Here is a 25,946-nt window from a genome sequence, read left to right on the forward strand (position 1 = left end):
AGGTCTGTCGAGAAGACAGAGGTCTGAATATTTTATTATTTCCATTCTACGTGACTTTACCGAAAGAGCCAAGAAGATGAATCCCTGCAGTCACGAAAGAAGCTTTAAATCGAAACAAGAAGATGCTCAGTGTCGTCGCCACTTTGCTTTGTTCATCATTTCGTTTCTTAAAGTTTTTTGTCTTCAATGCTTTGCTGTTTTAGATGAAAGATCTCTCTTCTTTCTTTCTCCCTGTCTCGTCTCTCTCTGTGCAGCAGCAGCATCATCATCATCACCCCGAGCTCGCCGTTCAATTGGAGATCATTTCCGCAGCGCTACGGTGACACCATCAAAATGACTGTCGATACAAATTTTGTTGCAGTGTTTCAGCTAAAATAAATTATTTTTTTACGTATAAGAAAATAATAGTTATTTTTTTATATATAAAAAATAATATGTATGTATATTTTAATGTATAAAAAATAATATCCCTGTAGTTAGGGGCCGTCCATAAATGACGTCACACGATTTTGGACGATTTTTGACCCCCCCCCCCCTTCGTCACACGGCGTCACAAAAAGTCAGACCCCCCCCACCTCAAATATGACGTCACAAAGCTTTGCCCCCCCCCAAAAAAAACATGCTTCAAATCGCTTTAAACTATTGTCATTGTAGTGCGTATACAATGTGGCGCTGCACTCTGATGTTGTAGGAGAAACATTTATTTAAAAGTCTATTTAATTAAGTAGAACGTGTTGTATATTTATTTAAAGTTGCGCATTTTGATGTGACGTCACATCCCCCCCCCCTTATATTTACACATTTTCCCTGACAAAGATGGGCTGCTTTGAACCTCGTAGTACAAAACGTACCGTCTCCCTCACCAAGATGGCTGCCACAAACGTCACGTCCGGCTCCCCGCCCTGCCCCGCCCCGCCGGTGGTCTCCACGGATACGCGAGAAGCCCCGCCCCGCCCCGCCCTACCCGTGGTCTCCATGGATACGCGAGAAGCCCCGCCCCGCCCTGCCCGTGGTCTCCATGGATACGCGAGAAGCCCCGCCCCGCCCCGCCGGTGGTCTCCACGGATACGCGAGAAGCCCCGCCCCGCCCTGCCGGTGGTCGCCAGGGAGACGCGAGTCGCCCCGCCCCACCCCGCCGGTGGTCGCCATGGATACGCGAGAAGCCCCGCCCCCCCTGCCGGTGGTCGCCATGGAGACGCGAGACGCCGCCATCAGCAATGGACGCTACTCAGAGGCCGCTGTGTGTGCCGCCTGATCTGGAAGTCTACGCCGAGGCGCATGGCCTCTTCGACATCTGCAAGGCGAGTGGAGATGATCGATACAAAGTGTAACCTGTGTTTTGATTTAGTGTGCTGATCTTAAAGGTGCATTGAAAAATGTATAATACTCCCATTGTTGTTGTGGAGTGGCTCATGCAAGGTTTTGGTAGTACATGTTGTTTATGCCGTTTATTGTGAAAATTCCGTCACAGTTTTTATGATCGCTTTTTCATTGCTTTCGTGGCTTTATTTTGGTGATTTCGAAAAGTGTATTGGTTTAGCCATGTTTGTGTTGTTGTAGTACAGAGTTAGACTGATGGCCTTAATCTAAGTTGTCTTGTGGTTGTTGTTGTTGTTGTTTGACTTTCATGGCTTTATTTTGGTGATTTCGAAAAGTGTATTGGTTTGGCCGTGTTTGTTTTGTTGTAGTACAGAGTTAGACTGATGGCCTTAATCTAAGTTGTCTTGTGGTTGTTGTTTGACTTTCATGGCTTTATTTTGGTGGTTTCGAAAAGTGTATTGGTTTGGCCATGTTTGTGTTGTTGTAGTACAGAGTTAGACTGATGGCCTTAATCTAAGTTGTCTTGTGGTTGTTGTTGTTGTTTGACTTTCTTGGCTTTATTTTGGTTATTTCGAAATGTGTATTGGTTTAGCCATGTTTGTGTTGTTGTAGTACAGAGTTAGACTGATGGCCTTAATCTAAGTTGTCTTGTGGTTGTTGTTGTTGTTGTTTGACTTTCATGGCTTTATTTTGGTGATTTCGAAAAGTGTATTGGTTTAGCCATGTTTGTTTTGTTGTAGTACAGAGTTAGACTGATGGCCTTAATCTAAGTTGTCTTGTGGTTGTTGTTGTTGTTTGACTTTTATGGCTTTATTTTGGTGATTTCGAAAAGTTACTGGTTTAGCCATGTTTGTTTTGTTGTAGTACGGAGTTAAGACTGATGGCCTTAATCTAAGTTGTCTTGTGGTTGTTGTTGTTGTTGTTTGACTTTTATGGCTTTATTTTGGTGATTTCGAAAAGTTTACTGGTTTAGCCATGTTTGTGTTGTTGTAGTACAGAGTTAGACTGATGGCCTTAATCTAAGTTGTCTTGTGGTTGTTGTTGTTGTTTGACTTTCTTGGCTTTATTTTGGTTATTTCGAAATGTGTATTGGTTTAGCCATGTTTGTGTTGTTGTAGTACAGAGTTAGACTGATGGCCTTAATCTAAGTTGTCTTGTGGTTGTTGTTGTTGTTGTTTGACTTTCATGGCTTTATTTTGGTGATTTCGAAAAGTGTATTGGTTTGGCCATGTTTGTGTTGTTGTAGTACAGAGTTAGACTGATGGCCTTAATCTAAGTTGTCTTGTGGTTGTGGTTGTTGTTGTTGTTTGACTTTTATGGCTTTATTTTGGTGATTTCGAAAAGTTTACTGGTTTAGCCATGTTTGTTTTGTTGTAGTACGGAGTTAAGACTGATGGCCTTAATCTAAGTTGTCTTGTGGTTGTTGTTGTTGTTGTTTGACTTTTATGGCTTTATTTTGGTGATTTCGAAAAGTTTACTGGTTTAGCCATGTTTGTGTTGTTGTAGTACGGAGTTAGACTGATGGCCTTAATCTAAGTTGTCTTGTGGTTGTTGTTGTTGTTTGACTTTCTTGGCTTTATTTGGGTTATTTCGAAAAGTGTATTGGTTTAGCCATGTTTGTGTTGTTGTAGTACGGAGTTAAGACTGATGGCCTTAATCTAAGTTGTCTTGTGGTTCTTGTTGTTGTTGTTGTTTGACTTTTATGGCTTTATTTTGGTGATTTCGAAAAGTTTACTGGTTTAGCCATGTTTGTTTTGTTGTAGTACGGAGTTAAGACTGATGGCCTTAATTTAAGTTGTCTTGTGGTTGTTGTTGTTGTTGTTTGACTTTCTTGGCTTTATTTTGGTTATTTTGAAATGTGTATTGGTTTAGCCATGTTTGTGTTGTTGTAGTACAGAGTTAGACTGATGGCCTTAATCTAAGTTGTCTTGTGGTTGTTGTTGGTGTTTGACTTGCATCCCACTGGGATTTTTGCACACTGCGTTGGTGTACACGGTGTTTTTTCTGCAATATTTTGCTGTCTTTTCTTGGATTTTCTGTTTGCACTCAGTCACGTAGTCACTTTAAGATATTTTTTGTTCATGTTTTTTGTTTGTTGCGGTTGCACCCGATTCAAGAGCCGAATGGCTCACAGGGCTATACCTAATGCATGAACTTGAACTTGAGCCACGACCTCCACAACTACAACAACAACTACAACAACAACTACAACAACAACTACAACAACAACGAGGGGCAACAGACACCCGCGTGTGCTGCGTGGCCCGTGTGACGATAGGAGGCGCGAGAGTTCAAACGTTCGTGCGCTTTAAATTTCGATTTAAAGCTTTCGTGACTGCAGGGATTCATCTTCTTGGTTCTTTCGGTAAAGTCACGTAGAAGGGAAATAATAAAATAATAAAAATTAAATTATAAAATAAAAATTTTATTGAGGGTCTCTGCGTTGTCGTGTTGGTGTGACCCCGCGATTATTTGTTGCAGTTGCGTTTGCTGCCCGCCCAAATGTTTGGGGGAATTGATATCGTTTGGGTCATCTTCTTGGTTCTTTCGGTAAAGTCACGTAGAAGGGAAATAATAAAAGAATAAAAATAAAATAATTCTCACGACGTTTCGGCCACAACGCAAGCAGCCGTCCTCCGGTGAAGACCAGGTCTGTCGGGGAGACAGCGAATGGTCATTCAGACACTGTCTTTCCGACAGACCTGTTCTTCACCGGAGGACGGCTGCTTGCGTTGTGGCCGAAACGTCGTGAGAATTATTTTATTATGTTTTATTTTTATTATTTTATTACTTCCCTTCTACGTGACTTTACCGAAAGAACCAAGAAGATGAATCCCTGCAGTCACGAAAGCTTCAAATCGAAATCGTTTGGGTCTTTCGGTGAAGTGACGTGGATAGGTTCAAATAAAATAACTAAAAAAACTACGACGTTTCGATCGCAACACAAGCGGTCGTCATTAGGAAAATGTGGGGTGGGAATTGATGTCCTTTATGCAATTTGCTCTTATATATTGTTTATTTATTTATATCCATTTGTTTAGTGATTTTAATGCTGTAACCTTCTTAGCCGCCTCTACTGGACATCTGTTGGTTGGGGGGAGCTTCTTATCTTATCGGATTTCTCCAGGATAAATAAAGATTCTGAATTCTGATGCGATTCCCTCCCAGAATCTACTGGAGCAGGTGCTCATACACAAGCCCGACGACCCCATCCAGTTTTTCATCGACGCCATCAACCGCGATAACCAGGATGGTGAGGACCCCTCGTCGCCGTGACCACCGTCGCCATGACCACCGTCGCCGTGACCACCATCGCCGTGACCACCGTTGCCGTGACCACCGTCGCCATGACCATCGTCGCCGTGACCACCGTCGCCGCATCATCGCCATCGCCGCCAAAGCTGCTGTCGCCATCATCACCTCCCTCACCGCCACCGGCATCATCCTCATGACCGGCATGATCGTCATCATCGCCATCGCGGCCGTCGCTACCGTGTGATCGGCATCGTTCTTGCTGTCATCATCACTATCATCATCATCATCACCATGATAGGCATCACTGTTGATGTCATCATCACTACCATGATCATCACTACCATCATCATCATCCCGATGATCGACATCACTGTTGATGTCATGATCACTATCATCATCATCACCATGATCGGCATCACTGTTGATGTCATAATCACTACCATCATCATCATCATCACTATCATCATCACTATCATCATCACCATGATCGGCATCACTGTTGATGTCATGATCACTATCATCATCATCATCACCAGGATCGGTATCACTGTTGATGTCATGATCACTACCATCATCATCATCACCATGATCGGCATTACTGTTGGTGTCATCATCACTACCATGATCATCACTACCATCATCATCATCATCACCATGATCGGCATCACTGTTGGTGTCATCATCACTACCATCATCATCATCACCATGATCGGCATCACTGTTAGTGTCATCATCACTATCATCATCATCATCACCATGATCGGCATCGCTGTTGGTGTCATCATCACCACCACATCACCACCACACCACCACACCACCACGCCACCACATCACCACATCACCACCACCACACCACCACACCACCACCACCACACCAACACGCCAACACGCCACCACACCATCACAACACCACACCACCACACCACCACACCACCACACCACCACACCACCACCACAACACCACGCTAGGCTATTAGCTGAAAGGGGCACAGCATATGGCCTGTCCCCTCCCCTCTGTTTAGAAGTTGGGTTAGCGGCTACCAAATGTGTTGCCCCTGACCATTACTGTGCTGTGTGATTATTAACACGACACGCATGCCGGCGAATGTTTGCAGTGCCAAGGATCCTACTACTGGGGCCTCCTGCCTCTGGCAAGACCACGATTGTAAGTCCAGCGAGTCTCTGTGACGGGTTACCCCAGGGGGGAATCTGATCCATTACCCCCCGTGTAGTATCGATAGTTCAATGTTAATATGACATTTTATTGAGGGGCAACTGTGTGTCTCGTTTTGCTGTGGTCTGGGACTGTTTTTAAATCCTTTATATTAAGTTCACTTGCCTGCTTGCTTGCGCGCTTACGACCGTGCAAATCTTTCGGTCGTTTTTTAATCCACTTCCCGTGATCCAATCGAGCTGACGTTTTGCACACAGACTCGTTGTGCGTGACAATTTATTTTCGTGAAATTTTTTTTCCAAAATTTTACACTTTTTAGGGATTTAAAAAAAAAATGTAATTACCAATTGCTTAATGCTGCCAGACAATCATCTGACCCATAGGTGGCAGCCATCTCAAGCCAGAGGACGAGAGGACTCTAGCCGCCACGCATATAAAGGATTTATAGTGAAAAACTTTGATTTTACTGGTTAATTTTTTCGTTGTGCTACCTTGCCCAAGATTGCATTTGGTGTTGTAAAATTGTCAGGAATTGATGTACTTGCAATTTGTACTCGTATACTTGTATTTATTTGTATTTATATTTAGTGAATTGCGTAGATTTCTTATACTTTGCACTCCTATCGTGTTTTTGTACTGGTTGTTGCTGTAACATCCTGACCCGCGCCGACTGGACATTTGTAAAAAGAGCTTCATAGCTCATCGGATTCCTCCAAGGATAAATAAAGATTCTGATTCTGATCCACACGGTCCACGACCAGCAGTGGCCCATCGCTTCAGGCCATTGCCGATTCTTTTCGTATTCATGACGCAACGTCGATAGTGCAATCGTCATACAATTATGGGAAGAGATAACATAAAAAAAACGTGTAAACCAGGGGATTTATGTAACGTATGTGTGTTGAACTTCTTTTGCACCGTACGTAGACACACGTGCTAATTAGAGGCGCAGTGTTGAGTCTATGGGCAGTGTTGAGTCTATGGGCAGTGTTGAGTCTATGGGCAGTGTTGAGTCTATGGATAGTGTTGAGTCGATGGGTAGTGTTGAGTCTATGGGCAGTGTTGAGTCTATGGGCAGTGTTGAGTCTATGGATAGTGTTGAGTCTATGGATAGTGTTGAGTCGATGGGTAGTGTTGAGTCTATGGGCAGTGTTGAGTCTATGGGCAGTGTTGAGTCTATGGATAGTGTTGAGTCGATGGGTAGTGTTGAGTCTATGGGCAGTGTTGAGTCTATGGGCAGTGTTGAGTCTATGGGTAGTGTTGAATCTATGGGCAGTGTTGAGTCTATGGGTAGTGTTGAGTCTATGGGCAGTGTTGAGTCTATGGGCAGTGTTGAGTCTATGGGTAGTGTTGAGTCTATGGGCAGTGTTGAGTCTATGGGTAGTGTTGAGTCTATGGGTAGTGTTGAGTCTATGGGTAGTGTTGAGTCTATGGGTAGTGTTGAGTCTATGGGCAGTGTTGAGTCTATGGGTAGTGTTGAGTCTATGGGTAGTGTTGAGTCTATGGGTAGTGTTGAGTCTATGGGTAGTGTTGAGTCTATGGGCAGTGTTGAGTCTATGGGTAGTGTTGAGTCTATGGGCAGTGTTGGGTCTATGGGTAGTGTTGAGTCTATGGGCAGTGTTGAGTCTATGGGTAGTGTTGAGTCTATGGGTAGTGTTGAATCTATGGGTAGTGTTGAGTCTGTGGGCAGTGTTGAGTCTATGGGCAGTGTTGAGTCTATGGTGCAGTGTTGAGTCTATGGATAGTGCTGAGTCTATGGATAGTGTTGAGTCTATGGATAGTGTTGAGTCTATGGATAGTGTTGAGTCTATGGGTAGTGCTGAGTCTATGGGTAGTGCTGCGTCTATGGGCAGTGTTGAGTCTAAGGGCAGTGTTGAGTCTATGGATAGTGCTGAGTCTATGGGCAGTGTGATGTAGGTATGTTGAACTTCTTTCGCACTTTACGTAGCCAACCGTGCTAATTGGAGGCGCGGGTCTGTTGGCTCTGTGTGTCCAGGCAAGGCTTGCGTGCGAGAGGCTGGGAGCGGTGCACGTGAGCATGGACAGACTGGTCTCCAACACAAGCTCGGACTTTGCGGGAGAAGTGAGACGGCTGAAGGAAATCGGCCAGGTAAGTGGTGCGCGTTCTCACACATACACAAAGAGAAAGATCCCCCGTGTAGCCTTTAGCAGGCTGTTGGGGCAAGTGCTGTTAGGAAGCACATATGAGGGCAGGTACGGCACGTGAAGAGGTGGGTGGCCAGCACCACGTCCTGCCGCTTTTGTCTGCCCAGTGCTGATATTTAACACAATATTCCAGGTACTCGTTTAAGGCTGAGTCGACCTAGCGGAGGCCCTGGAGCGGTTCAGATAACCGTCACGGATATTTTTCATGAGCGCGTTATCGGAACTCGGATCGCCAGGTTCATAGCGCAGTGCACTAACCACTACACTACCGTTCCAAAGACAAAGATCCCCCGTATAGCCTTCACAGACTGTTGGGGCAAGTGCAATGAGCGAGCACCAATGAAAGCTGGCACGACACACGAGGGGGTGGGCGGCTAACATTTTGCCCGGCCGCCTTTGTCTCCCCAGTGGCGATGTTTTTACACACCGCACCAGGTGGTCATTTGCGGCTTATTCAACCTCGGGGAGGCCCAGGACTGGTTCAGAAAATCGTCATTGGTGGTAGCCGCCAGCGGGAATCGAACTCGGGTCGCCGAGTTCGTAGCGCAGTGCGTTAACCGCTACACTACCGCTCCCAATCCGCGCATGCAAACGCACGTGAGTGCTGCTACTCAGGACGGCTGGACTGCGTCTTAGTATGGCCCTGTTTGCCATACAACGCGTTGACCGTCCAGTGGCCTCTAGACTGGATGAAGGACCCCCCACCCCCTACCCCCTCAACACCATGCCGGTCATTGGGGTTGTTTGGCCACGATTCACCACTCACCACGCTGGTCAGCCTGGCCTGGTGAAGCGGAAGGGGGGGGAGGGATTCAGCAGCGGTTCAGACATCGCCCGCCACCGATGGCAGCCGTGACGCCAAAATTGAACTCGGGTCACGAGGCTTCACAGCGCACGCACATCCTTTATTTAAAACGCGGGAACATAGAAGTTCAGCGCAGCAGTGGAATGTCCTGCACTGCTCTCTTTTGCTCACCACGTGACCCCGTAGCCTATAGACGTGTGCACGTATGTAAGTTACACTTTTTTTGTAACCTCCGAATGTAGCCGACCATGCTAATTGGAGGTGTAGGGTAAGGACAATACACTAAACGCAGCATCTTTGTGCGTTGTGGTTGTCCATCCAAGCACTATCCAGGCTCAAATGCTGCTTAGATTCCGAGCTCTGACAGAGATCGGGCGTGTTCCGGTTAATTTGGTGAAATGCCAGCGAGCTGTTACCTGGCGTAGTAGTAGGTTTTTACCCTTTTAAACTGGTACAAAACTGACACCTTTATTCAAGGCATCATGTTTGCAATAACCACAACACAAGTAGTCAAAAAAGCAAACAAAAAGAAGCAACTCTGATAATGATAATAATATGCACTGTCCTTGAAGTTGATTGGTCCACACCCGAGACGGCTTTCTTCTTTTTGTTTGCTTTTTTGACTACTTGTGTTGTGGTTATTGCAAACATGATGCCTTGAATAAAGGTGTCAGTTTTGTACCAGTTTAAAAGGGTAAAAACCTACTACTATATTTTGCCACTGGTAAAAGAGATCTCATAGTGTAAACTGTTAGCTGGCGTTTAAGTCAACCCCTTCTGCGTGCCGCGTGCATCCTGTGTGTGCATGGCTCCCGCAGGAAGTGCCGCCCGGCCTATGGGTGAGACTCGTGCAAGACAGGCTCACTGAGAACGACTGCATCAAACAGGTGCCACCTGCTGGGGCACGAGGCTCCACGTCCTCACCGTGCCTCACCCTTCCTCACCGTGCCTCTGCGGCCGCCTGGAATGCTCTTTTGTCTTCCGATATTAGGAAGCCACTGGAGCTATGCACTTTTAAAATAATCATCTGGATTGGCAAACTAATTTCTTACATACGAACATACTTGATCACGACCGACCCAGAGACAAAGCGTCGACACGCACACACGCACGGAAGGGGACGTGACGATCGATGGAGAGTCCCAGCCAGACGAGTAGCGCGGGAACATCAACAAGTCAGGTGTAACCCGAATGGAAAAGGGCCTTCAGAACGTAAACTATTACGAAGCAATTTTATTTGACCAGGTAAGGCCCACTGAGCCATACTGCTCTTTTTCAGAAGTGACGGAATGGATTGTCGTCATGTGGAAATTTATAGCAGCTAAATGCTCCTTTTATTTTTTCTTCTTGGTTCTTTCGGTAAAGTCACGTAGAAGGGAAACAATAAAATAATAAAATTAAAAATATTACTTTACCGAAAGAACCAAGAAGATGAATCCCTGCAGTCACGAAAGCTTTACATCGAAATTCAGCTAAATGCTCTTAAACGCGCATTGATTATAAATGTGGAGGGAAAAACTGGAGGACCTGGAGAAAAAGTAACGAGACCACGGGCAGAACACGCGAACTGAAATGATACAGGCATCGTCAGGGACGGAATTCCCCATCGCCAGTAGGGTCACATACAAGATCGCCTGCCTCTGCCACAACGCCTTCATATCCGCCTGCCCGCCGTACCTTTCTTCATTACTGACAACTTGCAGCTCAGCACACGGCAGATGCCTGCGCAGCGCGACTCACGACCTCCTCTTGATACCAAGATCCAGGATGGTCATCACGTCTACGCGCCGCTTCTCGGTGGCAGCCCCAACATTCTGGAACGATATCCCTCTGCACATTCGCAGCATCACCTCAATCGCCTCCTTCAAGAGAGACTTAAAAACTCACCTCTACAATCATGCTTTTGAGCGACTCTGAGCTCGGCTCCGCGCCTCTGAGTTGCGGCCACTACGTCTGCAAATTTGCGCGCGTTACTAATTGAACTATTATTATTATTATTCAACCCACGATCTTCTGTATACCAGGAGAGGGAGTTAACATCTCGCCACCGCAGTCCACCACTAACACCACCCCCCCCCGCCCCCCGGTGCTCTCACCTCTCGCCTCCCCCTGTCTGCATGTCGCTGCGCGGCAGGGCTGGCTGATTGAAGACTTCCCTCAGACGCGGCCACAGGCGCTGCTGCTGCAGGAGAAGGGAATCGCCCCTCGCCACGTGGGTGAGCACTGCGTTACCCCGTCACCTCACCACCGGCACTCACAGTGCAACCGGCAATCACGCTGTTAGGGTAAAGGCATTGTCCCGCAATTGCTTGTACGTATCTTGAACTTATTTCGCACCGTATCTAGCCGACCGCGCTAATCGGAGGTGCGGGGGAAGGACAACAAACTAAACACACAAAAGCAGTTTTCAATATGGATGATTTAAAAGTGCTTAGCTCTGGTGGATTCCTAAATATCAGAAGGAAGAGCGTTCCAGACGGCTACGGAAGCGCACTTGAAAGCGCGCGACGTGGTGAACGTCTTTATTCGACGACCAGCTAAAAGCCGCTGCCGCTGCGGGGATGACCGCAGTCCGCGTGATGGTGGTTTATTCTCCGTGACGAGATCAGCGAGGTGATGTGGTTCGTTTGCGGCAAGCACTTAACGTGAAATGAGGTGCGACCTTTTTTACAAGGAGTCATGTTTGCATAGACCACAATACCTGCAGTCATAATGCAATCAAAGAACATAACTCTGATAATGTGTGCACTGTCCTTGAAGTTGATTGGTCCACACCCGAGACAGCTTTCCTTAGAGCCTAGTCTCACATGGGTTGGACCAGATGACGCCAAAAGGCGCACAACTCAAAGACAATGCACCATCAGAGTATGAGAGCTCGGGGCAAGCATTTACACCATTGGAACCTCATTTGCCAGTAAAAATATGATAATTGTTTTTTTACCCTTCTATTTGGCAACAAAACTGACACCTTTTTTACAAGGAGTCATATTTACATAGACCACAATACATGCAGTCATAATGCAAACAAAAAACATAACTCTGATAATGTATGCACTGTCCTTGAAGTTGATTGGTCCACACCCAAGACAGCTTTCCTTAGAGCCTAGTCTCACATGGGTTGGGCCAGATGACGCCAAAAGGCGCACAACTCTGGCATTATCAGAGTTGTGTGTTTTGTTGGCATTATGACTGCAGGTATTGTGGTCTATGTAAACATGACTCCTTGTAAAAAAGGTGTCAGTTTTGTTGCCAGATAGAAGGGTAAAAAACCAATGATCATATTTTTTACTAGAAAATGAGGTTCCAATGGTGAGGCGCGACCTTATAATAATGCCTTGCACAACAAGTTGTCCCAGAAGCTGGCATGCCACAGTTGTACTTCCGCTTTGAAAAAGGACAGAGCACTGAACGTTTCATGACAACGTGACGCCGATAGGAACACTCGGGATAAAACATTTGGGAAGATTTTGTTTGAAAAGACTGAAACAGGTGGAGGAGGGCTTCGTCACAATTCTGGCTAATCGCCTCATGAGGCTGGTTGTTGTAATCACCAGCGAAACGTCACGTTACCCGCATTGTAAGTTGCGTGGGTTTACTCTCCAACACACCGGGGTGCTGAAGTAGTCACTAATTTCGATTTAAAGCATTCGTGACTGCAGGGATTCATCTTCTTGGTTCTTTTGGTAAAGTCACGTGGAAGGGAAATAATAAAATAATAAAAATAAAACATCATAACATAATTCTCACGACGTTTCGGCTACAACGCAAGCAGCCGTCGAGGACGTGACTTTACCGAAAGAACTAAGAAGATAGTCACTAATTGGCACGTTGTGTTTACACGACACAACCTCACCTCATCGGCTGTGTCGGGTGGTGGCAGGTTTAACGATACACATTTATATTTACACAATCCAGCCCGTAAAAGAAACATTTTTTATTACAGATTGTTTGAAATAATTGCTAAATTGCGTGCGTGTTCGCGTGTGCAGTCATGCTGGATGCCCCCGACGCCGTGCTCATAGAACGCAACCAGGGCAAGCGCGTGGACCCACTCACCGGAGGTGAGAGAGGCGGCGGTGGCGACCCCCCCCGCAACAACAGCCTCACCGCCTCACTCGTGCCAAGGAGGAGTGGCGGCGGGTGGCTACGCCGTGCCGCGTTAGGGTCTGGCTGGTCAGCGTGGTTAGAGCCGTGCCCCTGGCCTTTAACCACACTAATTGGGTAGTCTGGTTAGAAGCCAGGGGTTTCGCCGGGGTATAACCGGTGAGTGTGGTGAGAAGCCAGGGGTACGGCTGGGGTATAATTGGGTCATGTGGTTAGAATCCAGGGGAACGGCTGGGGTATAATCGGCGAGTGTGGTTAGAAGCCAGGGGTTTGGCTGGGGTATAATTGGGTTTCAATTTCAAAAACAGTGCGTACATGATCAGAGTTGTCTTTTTGTTTGCATTTTGACCGCAAGTGTTGTGGTTAATGCAAACATGATCCCTTGTATAAAGGTGTCAGTTTTGTTGCCAGATAAAAGGGTAAAAACCTCTTACTATAACTGCAGATTATGTCTATAAGTAACGGTTCCCTGGGTAATAAGAGTGTCACGGAGAGCAAAAAGGCACTCGTAATTTGATTTGACAAACAAATGTAGATCATATTCTTAGGTTTTTTCGGTAAAGTCACGTAGGTAAAAAATTAAAATTAATAAAAGTAAAATAAAATAAACCATTCACTTGATACAGCTGTCGGGCTGTGACGGTTCCACCTGAAGACGGAAGCTTGTGTTGCCTCCGAAACGTCGTGATTTTTATTTTATTTTACTTTTATTAATTTACATTTTTTACCTACGTGACTAAAAACCTAAGAATATGAATCCTTGCAGTCACGAAAGCTTCAAATCTAAAATGTAGATCATTGCACGATCGCGGGTTGCGCGCGCGCGTGCGTGCGTGTGTGTCTCCGCGAAAGGGGAGCGGTAGTGTAGCGGTTATCCCGCTGCGCTATGGACCTGGCGACCCGGGTTCGATTCTCGCTCACGGCTAACACCAGTGACGATTTCTGAACCGATCCTGGGCCTCCCCTAGGTCGACTCAGCCTTAAATGAGTACCTGGTGCGGTGTGTAAACATCGCCCACTGGGGAGACAAAGGCGGTCGGGCGTGGTGCTGGCCACCCACCCCCTCGTGTACCGTTCCGGCCTTCATAGGTGCTCGCTAACAGCACTTGCCCCTACAGTCTGTTAAGGCTATACGGGGGATCTTTGTCTTTTGTCTCCACGGCAGACGTGTACCACGCCACCTTCGCCTGGCCCAGTGAGCCAAGCGTGCGCGCCCGCCTGCTTGCGCCGCCGGGCATCTCCGAGGAGCGCACGGCGGAGCGGCTGCGGTGCCACCGCAGGGACGCGTGGTCCGTCGAGGCCTGCTACCCCAGCTACCTGCGCAGCGTCAACGCCGACCAGCCGGCGCCCGACCTGCTGGCACAAGGCAAGCCAGCTATGGCTGCAAAGTTTGGTCGTGCATGTTACGTGTGTATCGTTTATAGTTAAATTTGAATCACAGTTCCTATGATCACCGTTACGTTGTATTGTTGGTTCTTTCGGTAAAGTCACGTAGAAGGGAATTTACCAAAAGAACCAAGAATATGAATCCCTGCAGTCACGAACGCTTTAAATCAAACTTCACTGTTATATTGTTTTTATAGCTTTATTTTGGTTATTTTGAAAACGTTTTGGTTTAGCCATGTTTAGCCTTGTTTGTTTGTTGTAGTAGGCCTGATAACTTTAATCTAAATTGTCTTATGGTTGTTATTGTTTGACTTGCATTTCCACTGGGATTTTTGCATACAGCGTTGATATACGGTGTTTTTTCTGGAAGACTTTGCTGTTTTTTCCTGGATTTTTTCTGTTGCGTGTAGTCACTTTAAGATGTTTCTTGTTCATGTTTTTGTTTGTCGCGGTTGCACCCGAGTCAAGAGCCGCATGGCTCACAGGGTTATACCTAATAAATGAAACTGAAACTGAAAAAAACTGAAGCGCCATCGCACACGCTCAGGAGAATTACTAAACTAAACTATGAACTATAAGCAATTTTGATTTTAGCAGTTAAGGCCCACTGAGCAATGTAGCTCTTTTGTCACAAGCGACCTGGCCATCACAAATGATGGCCCAGCAAAGTGGCTTATCATCGTGTGGAAATTTATAGCAGTAGCTAATCACTAAACACATGTTGCTTCTAAATGTGCACGGAAAAACCCGAGGATCCGTAGAATAATCCACGCGACCACGGGGAGAGAGAGCGAGAGAGAGACACGCAAACTCCAAATATACAGCAGCAGGCGTCAGGGTCAGGATCGAACCCGCGACCTCCTGCACACCAGGCGAGGTAGTTAACATCTCCTAGCCACCGTGATGCTGATGAGAGAGAGACACGCAAACTCCAAATACACAGCAGCAGGCGTCAGTGTCGGGATCGAACCCACGACCTCCTGTACACCAGGCGAGGTAGTTAACATCTCCTAGCCACCATGATGATGATGAGAGAGAGAGACACGCAAACTCCAAATATACAGCAGGCGTCGGAGTCGGGATCGAACCCACGACCTCCTGCACACCAGGCGAGGTAGTTAACATCTAGCCACCGTGATGATGATGAGAGAGAGAGAGACACGCAAACTCCAAATATACAGCAGCAGGCGTCAGTGTCGGGATCGAACCCACGACCTCCTGTACACCAGGCGAGGTAGTTAACATCTCCTAGCCACCGTGATGATGATGAGAGAGAGAGACACGCAAACTCCAAATATACAGCAGGCGTTGGGGTCGGGATCGAACCCACGACCTCCTGCACACCAGGCGAGGTAGTTAACATCTAGCCACCGTGATGATGATGAGAGAGAGAGAGACACGCAAACTCCAAATATACAGCAGCAGGCGTCAGGGTCGCGATCGAACCCACGACCTCCTGTATGTTATTTATTATAGCTTTCCATTTGCCTCCATAACTCCCGGATGCTGCACCTGCAAAACTGGAGATGCTTGCACTTTGGCAAGAAACATTTTCGAAGGCGCCCGCTGAGCGAAAGAAAAAATCAACCCGTAAAAACAAAGTTTTTCACTATAAATCCTTTATATGCGTGGCATCGGTTTTATTTTATTATTCATTTCTGTTTTTCTTGAGTAAGAGTTTAATTTTTATCACATTGGTATTTGAAATAAAATATGAATTTTTTTTTTCCTAAAAAGTGGAAAATTTGGGGAAAAAAATTTCACGAAAATAAATTGTCACGCACAACGAGTCTGTGTGCAAAATGTCAGCTCGATTGGATCACGGGAAGTGGGTTAAAAAACGACCGAAAGATTTGCACGGTCGTAAGCAAGCAAGCAAGCAAGCGAACTTAATATAAAGGATTAAAAAAACGGCGTCCGCAATAAGCGTACACGTCGACGGTGTGTTTCTCTCGTCCCGTCAGTGCTGACGCTTGTGGCGGAGCGCGAGCGGCCTCTGGGGCCCGGCACGGCCCGCCTGCTCCTGCTGGGGCCTCCCGGCAGCGGCAAAGACCTCCAGGCCTCGCGTCTCGCACTCAAGTACGGCCTGCTCAACGGTGGGTGAAGCCCCGGGCGGCCGCGTCGTTACAACGCGGTTTCCCCAAGTTGTCGACAACGAATTATTTTCTTGAGCTGCGCGGCTGAGCGGAGTGGATACATGAGCACGCAGTGATACAGAAACGCAACGGTGGCGTACCCTGAGTTATTTGCCCGGCTATCTCACCGCGTGTGTACGTAGTACATCGTATCTCGCCAAACTTTACGCTTACAGCATTTGTGGGGAATCTGTCTTCTCGCTCGATGCGTTTTTTGCTTCACGCGACGTTTTTCAGGAAACGCATCTACTACCACCGCGTTCAATGAGGGCTTTCCGTACGGGAGCCGTGGAAAATTTTTCCTTTACTGAGGGCCGAATATGCCTTTCAAACACCAGTGGAGGATGGCGGTCATCGTCATCGTCATTGTTGTTGTGAGTTGCGCAGTGTCATACAGGAAGCTGCTGTTGGAGGCCGCGGCCGGTGAGAGCGCGACGGGCCAGGCGGTCAAGATGCACCTTGAGAGCCGGCGACCAGGTGACCACAACTGTCATGTCGCTTGGCCAAGCTGGCTAGCCAATGGGTGATCTGTTTAGCGAGGTAACTGCAGTGAGCAGCAGTCAGGTAACCTCAACTGTGAGGTCGCTTGACCAAGCTGACTAGCCAATCGGTGATGTGTTTAGCCAGGTAACTGCAGTGAGCAGCAGTCAGGTGACCACAACTGTCATGTCGCTTGGCCAAGCTGGCTAGCCAATGGGTGATCTGTTTAGCCAGGTAACTGCAGTGAGCAGCAGTCAGGTGACCGCAACTGTGAGGTCGCTTGACCAAGCTGGCTAGCCAATGGGTGATCTGTTTAGTCAGGTAACTGCAGTGAGCAGCAGTCATGTGACCGCTACTGTCATGTCGCTTGGCCAAGCTGGCTAGCCAATGGGTGATCTGTTTAGTCAGGTAACTGCAGTGACCACAGGTCAGGTGACCGCAAATGTCATGTCGCTTGACCAAGCTGGCTAGCCAATGGGTGATCTGTTTAGTCAGGTAACTGCAGTGACCAGCAGTCAGGTGACCACAACTGTGAGGTCGCTTGGCCAAGCTGGCTAGCCAATGGGTGATCTGTTTAGCCAGGTAACTGCAGTGAGCAGCAGTCAGGTGACCTCAACTGTCATGTCGCTTGACCAACCTGGCTAGCCAATGGGTGATCTGTTTAGTCAGGTAACTGCAGTGAGCAGCAGTCATGTGACCTCAACTGTGAGGTCGCTTGGCCAAACTGGCTAGCCAATGGGTGATCTGTTTAGCCAGGTAACTGCAGTGAGCAGCAGTCAGGTGACCTCAACTGTCATGTCGCTTGACCAACCTGGCTAGCCAATGGGTGATCTGTTTAGTCAGGTAACTGCAGTGAGCAGCAGTCATGTGACCTCAACTGTGAGGTCGCTTGGCCAACCTGGCTAGCCAATGGGTGATCTGTTTAGCCAGGTAACTGCAGTGAGCAGCAGTCAGGTGACCGCAACTGTCATGTCGCTTGGCCAAACTGGCTAGCCAATGGGTGATCTGTTTAGCCAGGTAACTGCAGTGAGCAGCAGTCATGTGACCACAACTGTGAGGTCGCTTGGCCAAGCTGGCTAGCCAATGGGTGATCTGTTTAGCCAGGTAACTGCAGTGAGCAGCAGTCATGTGACCACAACTGTGAGGTCGCTTGGCCAAGCTGGCTAGCCAATGGGTGATCTGTTTAGCCAGGTAACTGCAGTGAGCAGCAGTCATGTGACCACAACTGTGAGGTCGCTTGGCCAAGCTGGCTAGCCAATGGGTGATCTGTTTAGCCAGGTAACTGCAGTGAGCAGCAGTCAGGTGACCTCAAGTGTCATGTCGCTTGGCCAAGCTGGCTAGCCAATGGGTGATCTGTTTAGCCAGGTAACTGCAGTGAGCAGCAGTCAGGTGACCTCAACTGTCATGTCGCTTGGCCAAGCTGGCTAGCCAATGGCAATGGGTGATCTGTTTAGCCAGGTAACTGCAGTGAGCAGCAGTCATGTGACCTCAACTGTCATGTCGCTTGGCCAAGCTGGCTAGCCAATGGGTGATCTGTTTAGCCAGGTAACTGCAGTGAGCAGCAGTCAGGTGACCTCACTTGCCAACCAGGTGATAAGTGCTGACCGGCAGGAAGGTGAACCACACTGGACATCTGTGAGAAAGAGCGTTATAGCTCATCGGATTCCTTCAGCATAAATAGATATTCTGATTCTGACCATCAGTCGGATGGCCTCGCTATTAGTCGTGTGTCGAGGTGACGGGGTGGCTTGGAGGTCAGAGTGCAGAGCTGTTACTGCTGAGATCCTGGGTTCGAATCCACATCTGACTAAGCCGGGGTCTCATTTGTAGCGAGTGTGATGGTCTCAGTCTGGTCATCAATCACGTCCAATACGGTTTGCACGTTATTTGGCTAAATTCGAGATCCGAGAATAAAAAAAAATAACATTAATGTGGTCATCACGTGATGAACGTTGCTCCTGGTAACAGAGGGAGTTTGAAAATGCTGACTTCTCTCCGCTCCCCACTCCCCCCCCCCCCCCCCCCACTGTGTGAACTGGGTCAAAGTGTAACGTGTTCGTTTAACACGTAGGCTTTCGCGACCAATATCATCCATAAGAGGTTTCTTTGGTTAGATCACGTAAATATATAAATGTGTCGTTAAACCCGCCACCACCCGACACAGCCAACTAGTGAGGGTTGTCATGTAAACAGAACGTGCCCAATTCGTCACTAGTACAGCACTAGTGTATAGTGTAGTGTATAGTGTAGTGTATAGTAGTGTAGTGTATAGTAGTGTAGTGTATAGTGTAGTGTATAGTGTAGTGTATAGTAGTGTATAGTGTAGTGTATAGTGTAGTGTAGTATATAGTGTAGTGTATAGTAGTGTATAGTGTAGTGTATAGTGTAGTGTATAGTGTAGTGTATAGTGTAGTGTATAGTGTAGTGTATAGTAGTCTATAGTGTATAGTGTAGTATATAGTGTAGTGTATAGTAGTGTATAGTGTAGTGTATAGTGTAGTGTATAGTGTAGTGTATAGTGTAGTGTATAGTGTAGTGTATAGTAGTCTATAGTGTATAGTGTAGTATATAGTGTAGTGTATAGTAGTGTATAGTGTAGTGTATAGTGTAGTGTATAGTGTAGTGTATAGTGTAGTGTATAGTAGTCTATAGTGTATAGTGTAGTATATAGTGTAGTGTATAGTAGTGTATAGTGTAGTGTATAGTGTAGTGTATAGTGTAGTGTATAGTGTAGTGTATAGTGTAGTGTATAGTAGTCTATAGTGTATAGTGTAGTATATAGTGTAGTGTATAGTAGTGTATAGTGTAGTGTATAGTGGAGTAGTGTATAGTGGAGTAGTGTATAGTGTAGTGTTTAGTGTAGTATATAGTGTAGTGTGTAGTGTATAGTGGAGTAGTGTATAGTGTAGTGTATAGTGTAGTGTATAGTGTAGTGTATAGTGTAGTGTACAGTGTAGTGTATGGTGTAGTATACTAGTACAGCACACTGGTGTGTTGGAGAGCCAAGCCACAACATTTACAATTTGAGTACGACGTCTCGCCAGTAATTACAACCAGCTTCATCAGGCGACAGCCAGATTTGTGGAGAAGTCCACCTGTTTCGTTCCTTATATAGAGGCGTAGATGTGGGGACCACACTTCTGCACTCTTGAGTCAAGGCACATTATGCATGCGCATCATGCGGGCACTTTGATCTTGTCCTTCTTGTCAAATTGTGTATTAAAATATCCGTACCAATGGTAATCCTTATTGAATTATGGTGGCCTGTATAGGCATGCATTTAAACATTGTATTATTTGATAATTCACTTCCACGCAGCACTAAGTCGGTAGCTATCCAAACGGTTAAAATTATTTTACTTTCTTTCAATTTCGATAGATTCTCTAATTAGTCTTGGCCAGTAGTAGCTAGTTTTGCACAGAACTTCAACATTATCAAAATCACCATTGGAACCTCATTTGCCAGTAAAAAATATGATAATTGTTTTTTTACCCTTCTATCTGGCAACAAAACTGACACCTTGTACAAAAAAGGTGTCAGTTCTGGCAACAAAACTGACACCTTGTACAAAAAAGGTGTCAGTTTTGTTGCCAGATAGAAGGGTAAAAAACCAATTATCATATTTTTACTGGCAAATGAGGTTCCAATGGTGTAAATGCTTACCCCGAGCTCTCATACTCTGATGATGCATTGTCTTTGAGTTGTGCGCCTTTTGGCGTCATCTGGTCCAACACCATGTGAGACTAGGCTCTAAGGAAAGCTGTCTCGGGTGCGGACCAATCAATTTCAAGGACAGTGCATACATTATCAGAGTTGTGTTTTTTTTTTGCATTCCGACCTTAGGTGTATTGTGGTCAATGCAAACACATGACTCCTTGTAAAAAAGGTGTCAGTTTTGTTGCCAGATAGAAGGGTAAAAAAACAATTATCATTATCAAAATCAATTGAGTGTCCTTGTAGGTGAACACGCGCGTGTCGTCCGGTGACTCCTCCGCGGAGGGGGAAGTTCGGTGACCCCCCCTGCCCCCCCCCCCCCCCCCCGCTTGGTGTCACCTTCCGTGCCGGCGCCGTGCAGTGCCGGACCTGCTGGTGGCTGGGCTGCTGGCGGAGCGGCTGAGGGGGCGCGAGGCGACGGCGCGGGGCTGGGTGCTGCACGGGCCGCTGCACGTCGCCGAGCAGCTGGCGCTGCTGCAGTCCGACGGCATCTTCCCCAACCGGTGCGGCCTCGGCGCCTGCCGCCCGCAACCCGTAGCCTACAGCCCACCACCCATAGCCCACAGCCCACAGCCCACAGCCCACCACCCACAGCCCACCACCCACAGCCCACCACCCATAGCCCACCACCCACAGCCCACACCCCCAGCCCACAGCCCACAGCCCACAGCCCACCACCCATAGCCCACAGCCCACAGCCCAAGCAAAGCCCACCACCCACCGCCCACCACCCACAGCCCACCACCCACAGCCACCACCCACAGCCCACCACCCACAGCCACCACCCATAGCCCACCACCCACAGCCACCACCCACAGCCCACCACCCATAGCCCACCACCCACAGCCCACCACCCACAGCCCCACCACCCACAGCCCACCACCACAGCCCACCACCCACAGCCCCACCACCCACAAGCCCACCACCCACAGTCCCACACCATAGCCCACCACCCATAGCCCACCACCACAGCCCACCCACCACAGCCCACCACCCACAGCCCACCACCACAGCCCAACCACCCACAGCCCACCACCCACAGCCACACCCACAGCCCACCACCACAGCCACCACCCATAGCCCACCACCAATAGCCCACCACCACAGCCCACCACCCATAGCCCACCACCATAGCCCACCAACCCATAGCCCACCACCCACAGCCACCACCCACAGCCACCACCCACAGCCCACCCACCCATAGCCACCCCCACAGCCCACCACCCATAGCCCACCACCCACAGCCCACCACCCATAGCCCACCACCCACAGCCCACCATCCATAGCCCACCACCCATAGCCCACCACCCACAGCCCACCACCCACAGCCCACCACCCACAGCCCACCACCCATAGCCCACCACCCACAGCCCACCACCCACAGCCCACCACCCATAGCCCACCACCCATAGCCCACCACCCACAGCCCACCACCCATAGCCCACCACCCATAGCCCACCACCCATAGCCCACCACCCACAGCCCACCACCCACAGCCCACCACCCATAGCCCACCACCCATAGCCCACCACCCACAGCCCACCACCCATAGCCCACCACCCATAGCCCACCACCCATAGCCCACCACCCACAGCCCACCACCCAGCCCACCACCCACAGCCCACCACCCACAGCCCACCACCCACAGCCCACCACCCATAGCCCACCACCCATAGCCCACAACCCACAGCCCACCACCCACCCCCACCACCAGCCCACCACCCACAGCCCACCACCCACAGCCCACCACCCATAGCCCCCACCCACAGCCCACCACCCACAGCCACCACCCCACAGCCCACCACCCACAGCCCACCCCACAGCCCACCACCCATAGCCCACAACCCACAGCCCACCACCCACAGCCCACCACCCACAGCCCACCACCCATAGCCCACCACCCACAGCTAACAGCCAACCACCCATAGCCCACAACCCACAGCTAACAGCCAACCACCCATAGCCCACAACCCACAGCTAACAGCCAACCACCCATAGCCCACAACCCACAGCTAACAGCCAACCACCCATAGCCCACAACCCACAGCTAACAGCCAACCACCCATAGCCCACAACCCACAGCTAACAGCCAACCACCCATAGCCCACAACCACAGCTAACAGCCAACCACCCATAGCCCACAACCCACAGCTAACAGCCAACCACCCATAGCCCACAACCCACAGCTAACAGCCAACCACCCATAGCCCACAACCCACAGCTAACAGCCAACCACCCATAGCCCACAACCCACAGCTAACAGCCAACCACCCATAGCCCACAACCCACAGCTAACAGCAACCACCCATAGCCGCAACCCACAGCTAACAGCCAACCACCCATAGCCCGCAACCCACAGCTAACAGCCAACCACCCATAGCCCACAGCCCACAGCTAACAGCCCACAGCCAACCGCCCATCATCTACAGCCCACAGCTAACAGCCAACAGCCCCCAGGCCCACCACCCATAGCCCACAGCCAACAGCTAACAGCCCGCAACCCACAGCCAACCGCCCATCATCTACAGCCCACAGCTAACAGCCAACAGCCCCCAGCCCACCACCCATAGCCCACAGCCAACAGCTAACAGCCCGCAACCCACAGCTAACAGCCCGCAGCTGACAACCCAACAGCCCCGCAGCCCACAAACGTTACTCGCCGATGACTCAGTTGCGAAAAACTCAACCGTGTGAAAAGTTGGCAGGACCCTCTTGAAAAGAGTCTGCGGGACTCAGCGAGGCTTTCCACACAAGAGACCCATCGACTCACACCGAGATCCATAGCCTCACAGACACCCAGCGCCTCACTTAGATAAACACGGACTCACACAGTGATCCGTAGACCAAACTATTACGCCCGCTACTTCTGTGCGGCCTCTTTATATGCGCGCTCGCATGCAGACGCTGTGTGAAAGTCACAATCGTGAGTCGTGTACCTTCGTGCTGTTTATTTGAGTTTGTGTCTTTGCGTTTGTGTCTTTGTGTTTGTGCTTAACTACCCAGGGTGTTCATCCTCGACGTGCCGGACGACACGGCCGTGGAGCGCACGTCGCTGCGGAAGACGGACCCCGTGACGGGCGAGCGGTACGCGCGCCGCACAACGAACAACCACGGGCCTCCCGCTGTTGACTCCGGGGAGAGGTTCACCGAGTCCGGGACTCCCTCTCAGGACGAGGCGCTGGGTTGGGAATGTTTTGGCCAGTCGCGTGAAATGGGCTGACGTGCGGGCGTGGGCCGCCAGCGGGGTCTATGGCACGCGAGGTAGTCTGTACGCGTGTGTGTTGAACCTCTTTCACACCGTACGTAGCCAACCGTGCTAATCGGAGGTGCAGTGTTGAGTCTTTGGGTAGTGGATGTCTATGGGCAGTGTTGAGTCTGTGGGTAGTGTTGAGTCTATTGGCAGTGTTGAGTGTGGTAGTGTTGAGTCTATTGGCAGTGTTGAGTCTGTGGGTAGTGTTGAGTCTTTGGGTAGTGGAAGTCTATGGGCAGTGTTGAGTCTGTGGGTAGTGTTGAGTCTATGGCAGTGTTGAGTCTATGGGTAGTGTTGAGTCTATGGGTAGTGTTGAGTCTATGGGTAGTGTTGAGTCTGTGGGTAGTGTTGAGTCTGTGGGCAGTGTTGAGTCTATGGGCAGTGTTGAGTCTATGGGCAGTGTTGAGTCTATGGGCAGTGTTGAGTCTATGGGCAGTGTTGAGTCTATGGGCAGTGTTGAGTCTATGGGCAGTGTTGAGTCTGTGGTAGTGTTGAGTCTATGGGCAGTGTTGAGTCTAGGGTAGTGTTGAGTCTATGGGTAGTGTTGAGTCTATGGGCAGTGTTGAGTCTATGGAAGTGGAAGCCTATGGGTAGTGTTGAGTCTATGGGCAGTGTTGAGTCTATGGCAGTGTTGAGTCTATGGGCAGTGTTGAGTCTATGGTGTAGTGTTGAGTCTATGGGCCAGTGTTGAGTCTATGGGCAGTGTTGAGTCTATGGGAAGTGGAAGCCTATGGGTAGTGTGAGTCTATGGGCAGTGTTGAGTCTATGGGTAGTGTTAGTCTATGGGCAGTGTTGAGTATATGGGCATTGTTAGTCTATGGGCAGGATGTATGTTGAACTTCTTTCGCACCGTACGTAGCCGACGGCGCGGTTCGTACGCGCGGTAGTCTGCGCACCACGCGAGTAGTTGCGCCTCACCCTTGAACCCCGTAAAAAAATAACAACGGGCGTCGTGCCCTTTAACCCGCGGTGCATCGCCGCCGTCGCGGTCACGGTGGTCGCGTGCAGGTACCACGAGATATTCCGCCCGGCCCCAGACGGCGCCGTCTGGGCCCGCTGCCGCCAGCACCCGCGCGACTCGGAGGCCGAGGTACGCGAGCGCCTGCGCGAGTTCCGCTCGCTGGTGGCACCCGCTCGGCTCCTGCATCCGCGCGCCGTCCTCGTCAACGCCGACAGAGACCCCCACACCGTGCTGGAGCACTTGGAGAGCCGCCTCGTCAACGCCTTGCCCGTCAACGCCTTGCCCGCCAACGCCCGCGAGGGCGACTAGCGGCTCGGGTGGGCGGGGGGAGGGGTCGGGGCGACTGAGTTTGCAGCATTGACTAGTGGCTGTCAAGAGTAGGCGAGTGATGGGGATGACCCGGAGGATCAAGTGATTGGCAGATTGCTCAACGGGATGACTAGTCACTCGCCGACACGGTGATGTGGAAGTAAAGACGATGGCCAACAGCTGAAGGGGGTGCTCAGGGACTCGAGGGTGAGATGTTAACTCTCTCGCCTGGTGTGCAGGAGGTCGTGGGTTCGATCCTGATCCTGACGCCTGCTGCTGCTGTGTATTTGGAGTTTGCGTGTCTCTCTCTCATCATCATCACCGTGACTAGGAGATGTTAACTCCCTCGCCTGGTGTGCAGGAGGTCGTGGGTTCGATCCTGACCCTGACGCCTGCTGCTGTATATTTGGAGTTTGTGTCTCTCTTTTCCCTGTGGTCGCGTGGATTTTTTCTCCGGGTCCTCCGGTTTTCCCCTCCACATTTAGAATCAACAACACGCATTTAAAGTATTTGGCTGCTTATATAAATGTCCACTTGATAAGCCACTTAGTTGAGCTATAATTTATGGCCATGTCGCTTTTTAAAAAGAGCTGTACCGCTCAGTGGGCCTTGCCTGGTAAAATTTAAAAAAATTGCATTGTTTTTTTTTTTGGCCGATCATAAAAATAAATATTTGCTCAAAAGCCTATCTCCTCGCATGTGAAGGCTTTCTCCGGGCACTCTCGCAAGCACACACTCAAGTCATTGGCCAAACATCCCAAGCAGGACCTTTGCTGAAAAGAGCCTTCAGGACCTTGCCCGGTGAAATAAAGGACACTGTCAGAGCATTATTAAGTCCAAACTACGACTGTCTTTATTAAAAACCTTGTCTACAGAGTATTTTACAG

General features: G+C 49.2%; 1 protein-coding gene across 1 annotated transcript; it reads left to right on the forward strand.

Moving 5' to 3' along the window:
- Positions 1-1,168: 1,168 nt before the first annotated feature.
- Positions 1,169-25,747, forward strand: LOC133360160 (adenylate kinase 8-like). Its single transcript, XM_061578759.1, has 13 exons — positions 1,169-1,301; positions 4,489-4,573; positions 5,691-5,740; positions 7,746-7,859; positions 9,539-9,607; positions 10,855-10,936; positions 12,710-12,781; positions 13,990-14,190; positions 16,175-16,306; positions 16,733-16,822; positions 20,901-21,042; positions 23,543-23,623; positions 24,798-25,747. Exons 1-13 carry the CDS (start codon positions 1,218-1,220, stop codon positions 25,057-25,059), a joined length of 1,464 nt encoding a protein of 487 aa, XP_061434743.1. The 5' UTR covers positions 1,169-1,217; the 3' UTR covers positions 25,060-25,747.
- Positions 25,748-25,946: the final 199 nt, after the last annotated feature.

This window comes from Lethenteron reissneri, chromosome 67 (assembly GCF_015708825.2).
Source record: "Lethenteron reissneri isolate LAM-NWPU_2019-01 chromosome 67, ASM1570882v1, whole genome shotgun sequence".
Classification (NCBI taxonomy): domain Eukaryota; kingdom Metazoa; phylum Chordata; class Hyperoartia; order Petromyzontiformes; family Petromyzontidae; genus Lethenteron; species Lethenteron reissneri.

What these genes read in the sequence shown, in the direction of transcription:
- LOC133360160 (XM_061578759.1), top strand. Translation starts at nt 1,218, where the DNA reads ATGGACGCTACTCAGAGGCCGCTGTGTGTGCCGCCTGATCTGGAAGTC. An exon ending in CGTGGACCCACTCACCGGAG is followed by an intron (nt 12,782 to 13,989) that starts GTGAGAGAGGCG and finishes TCTCCACGGCAG; the next exon opens with ACGTGTACCACGCCACCTTC. An exon ending in CCTTGAGAGCCGGCGACCAG is followed by an intron (nt 16,823 to 20,900) that starts GTGACCACAACT and finishes GGCGCCGTGCAG; the next exon opens with TGCCGGACCTGCTGGTGGCT.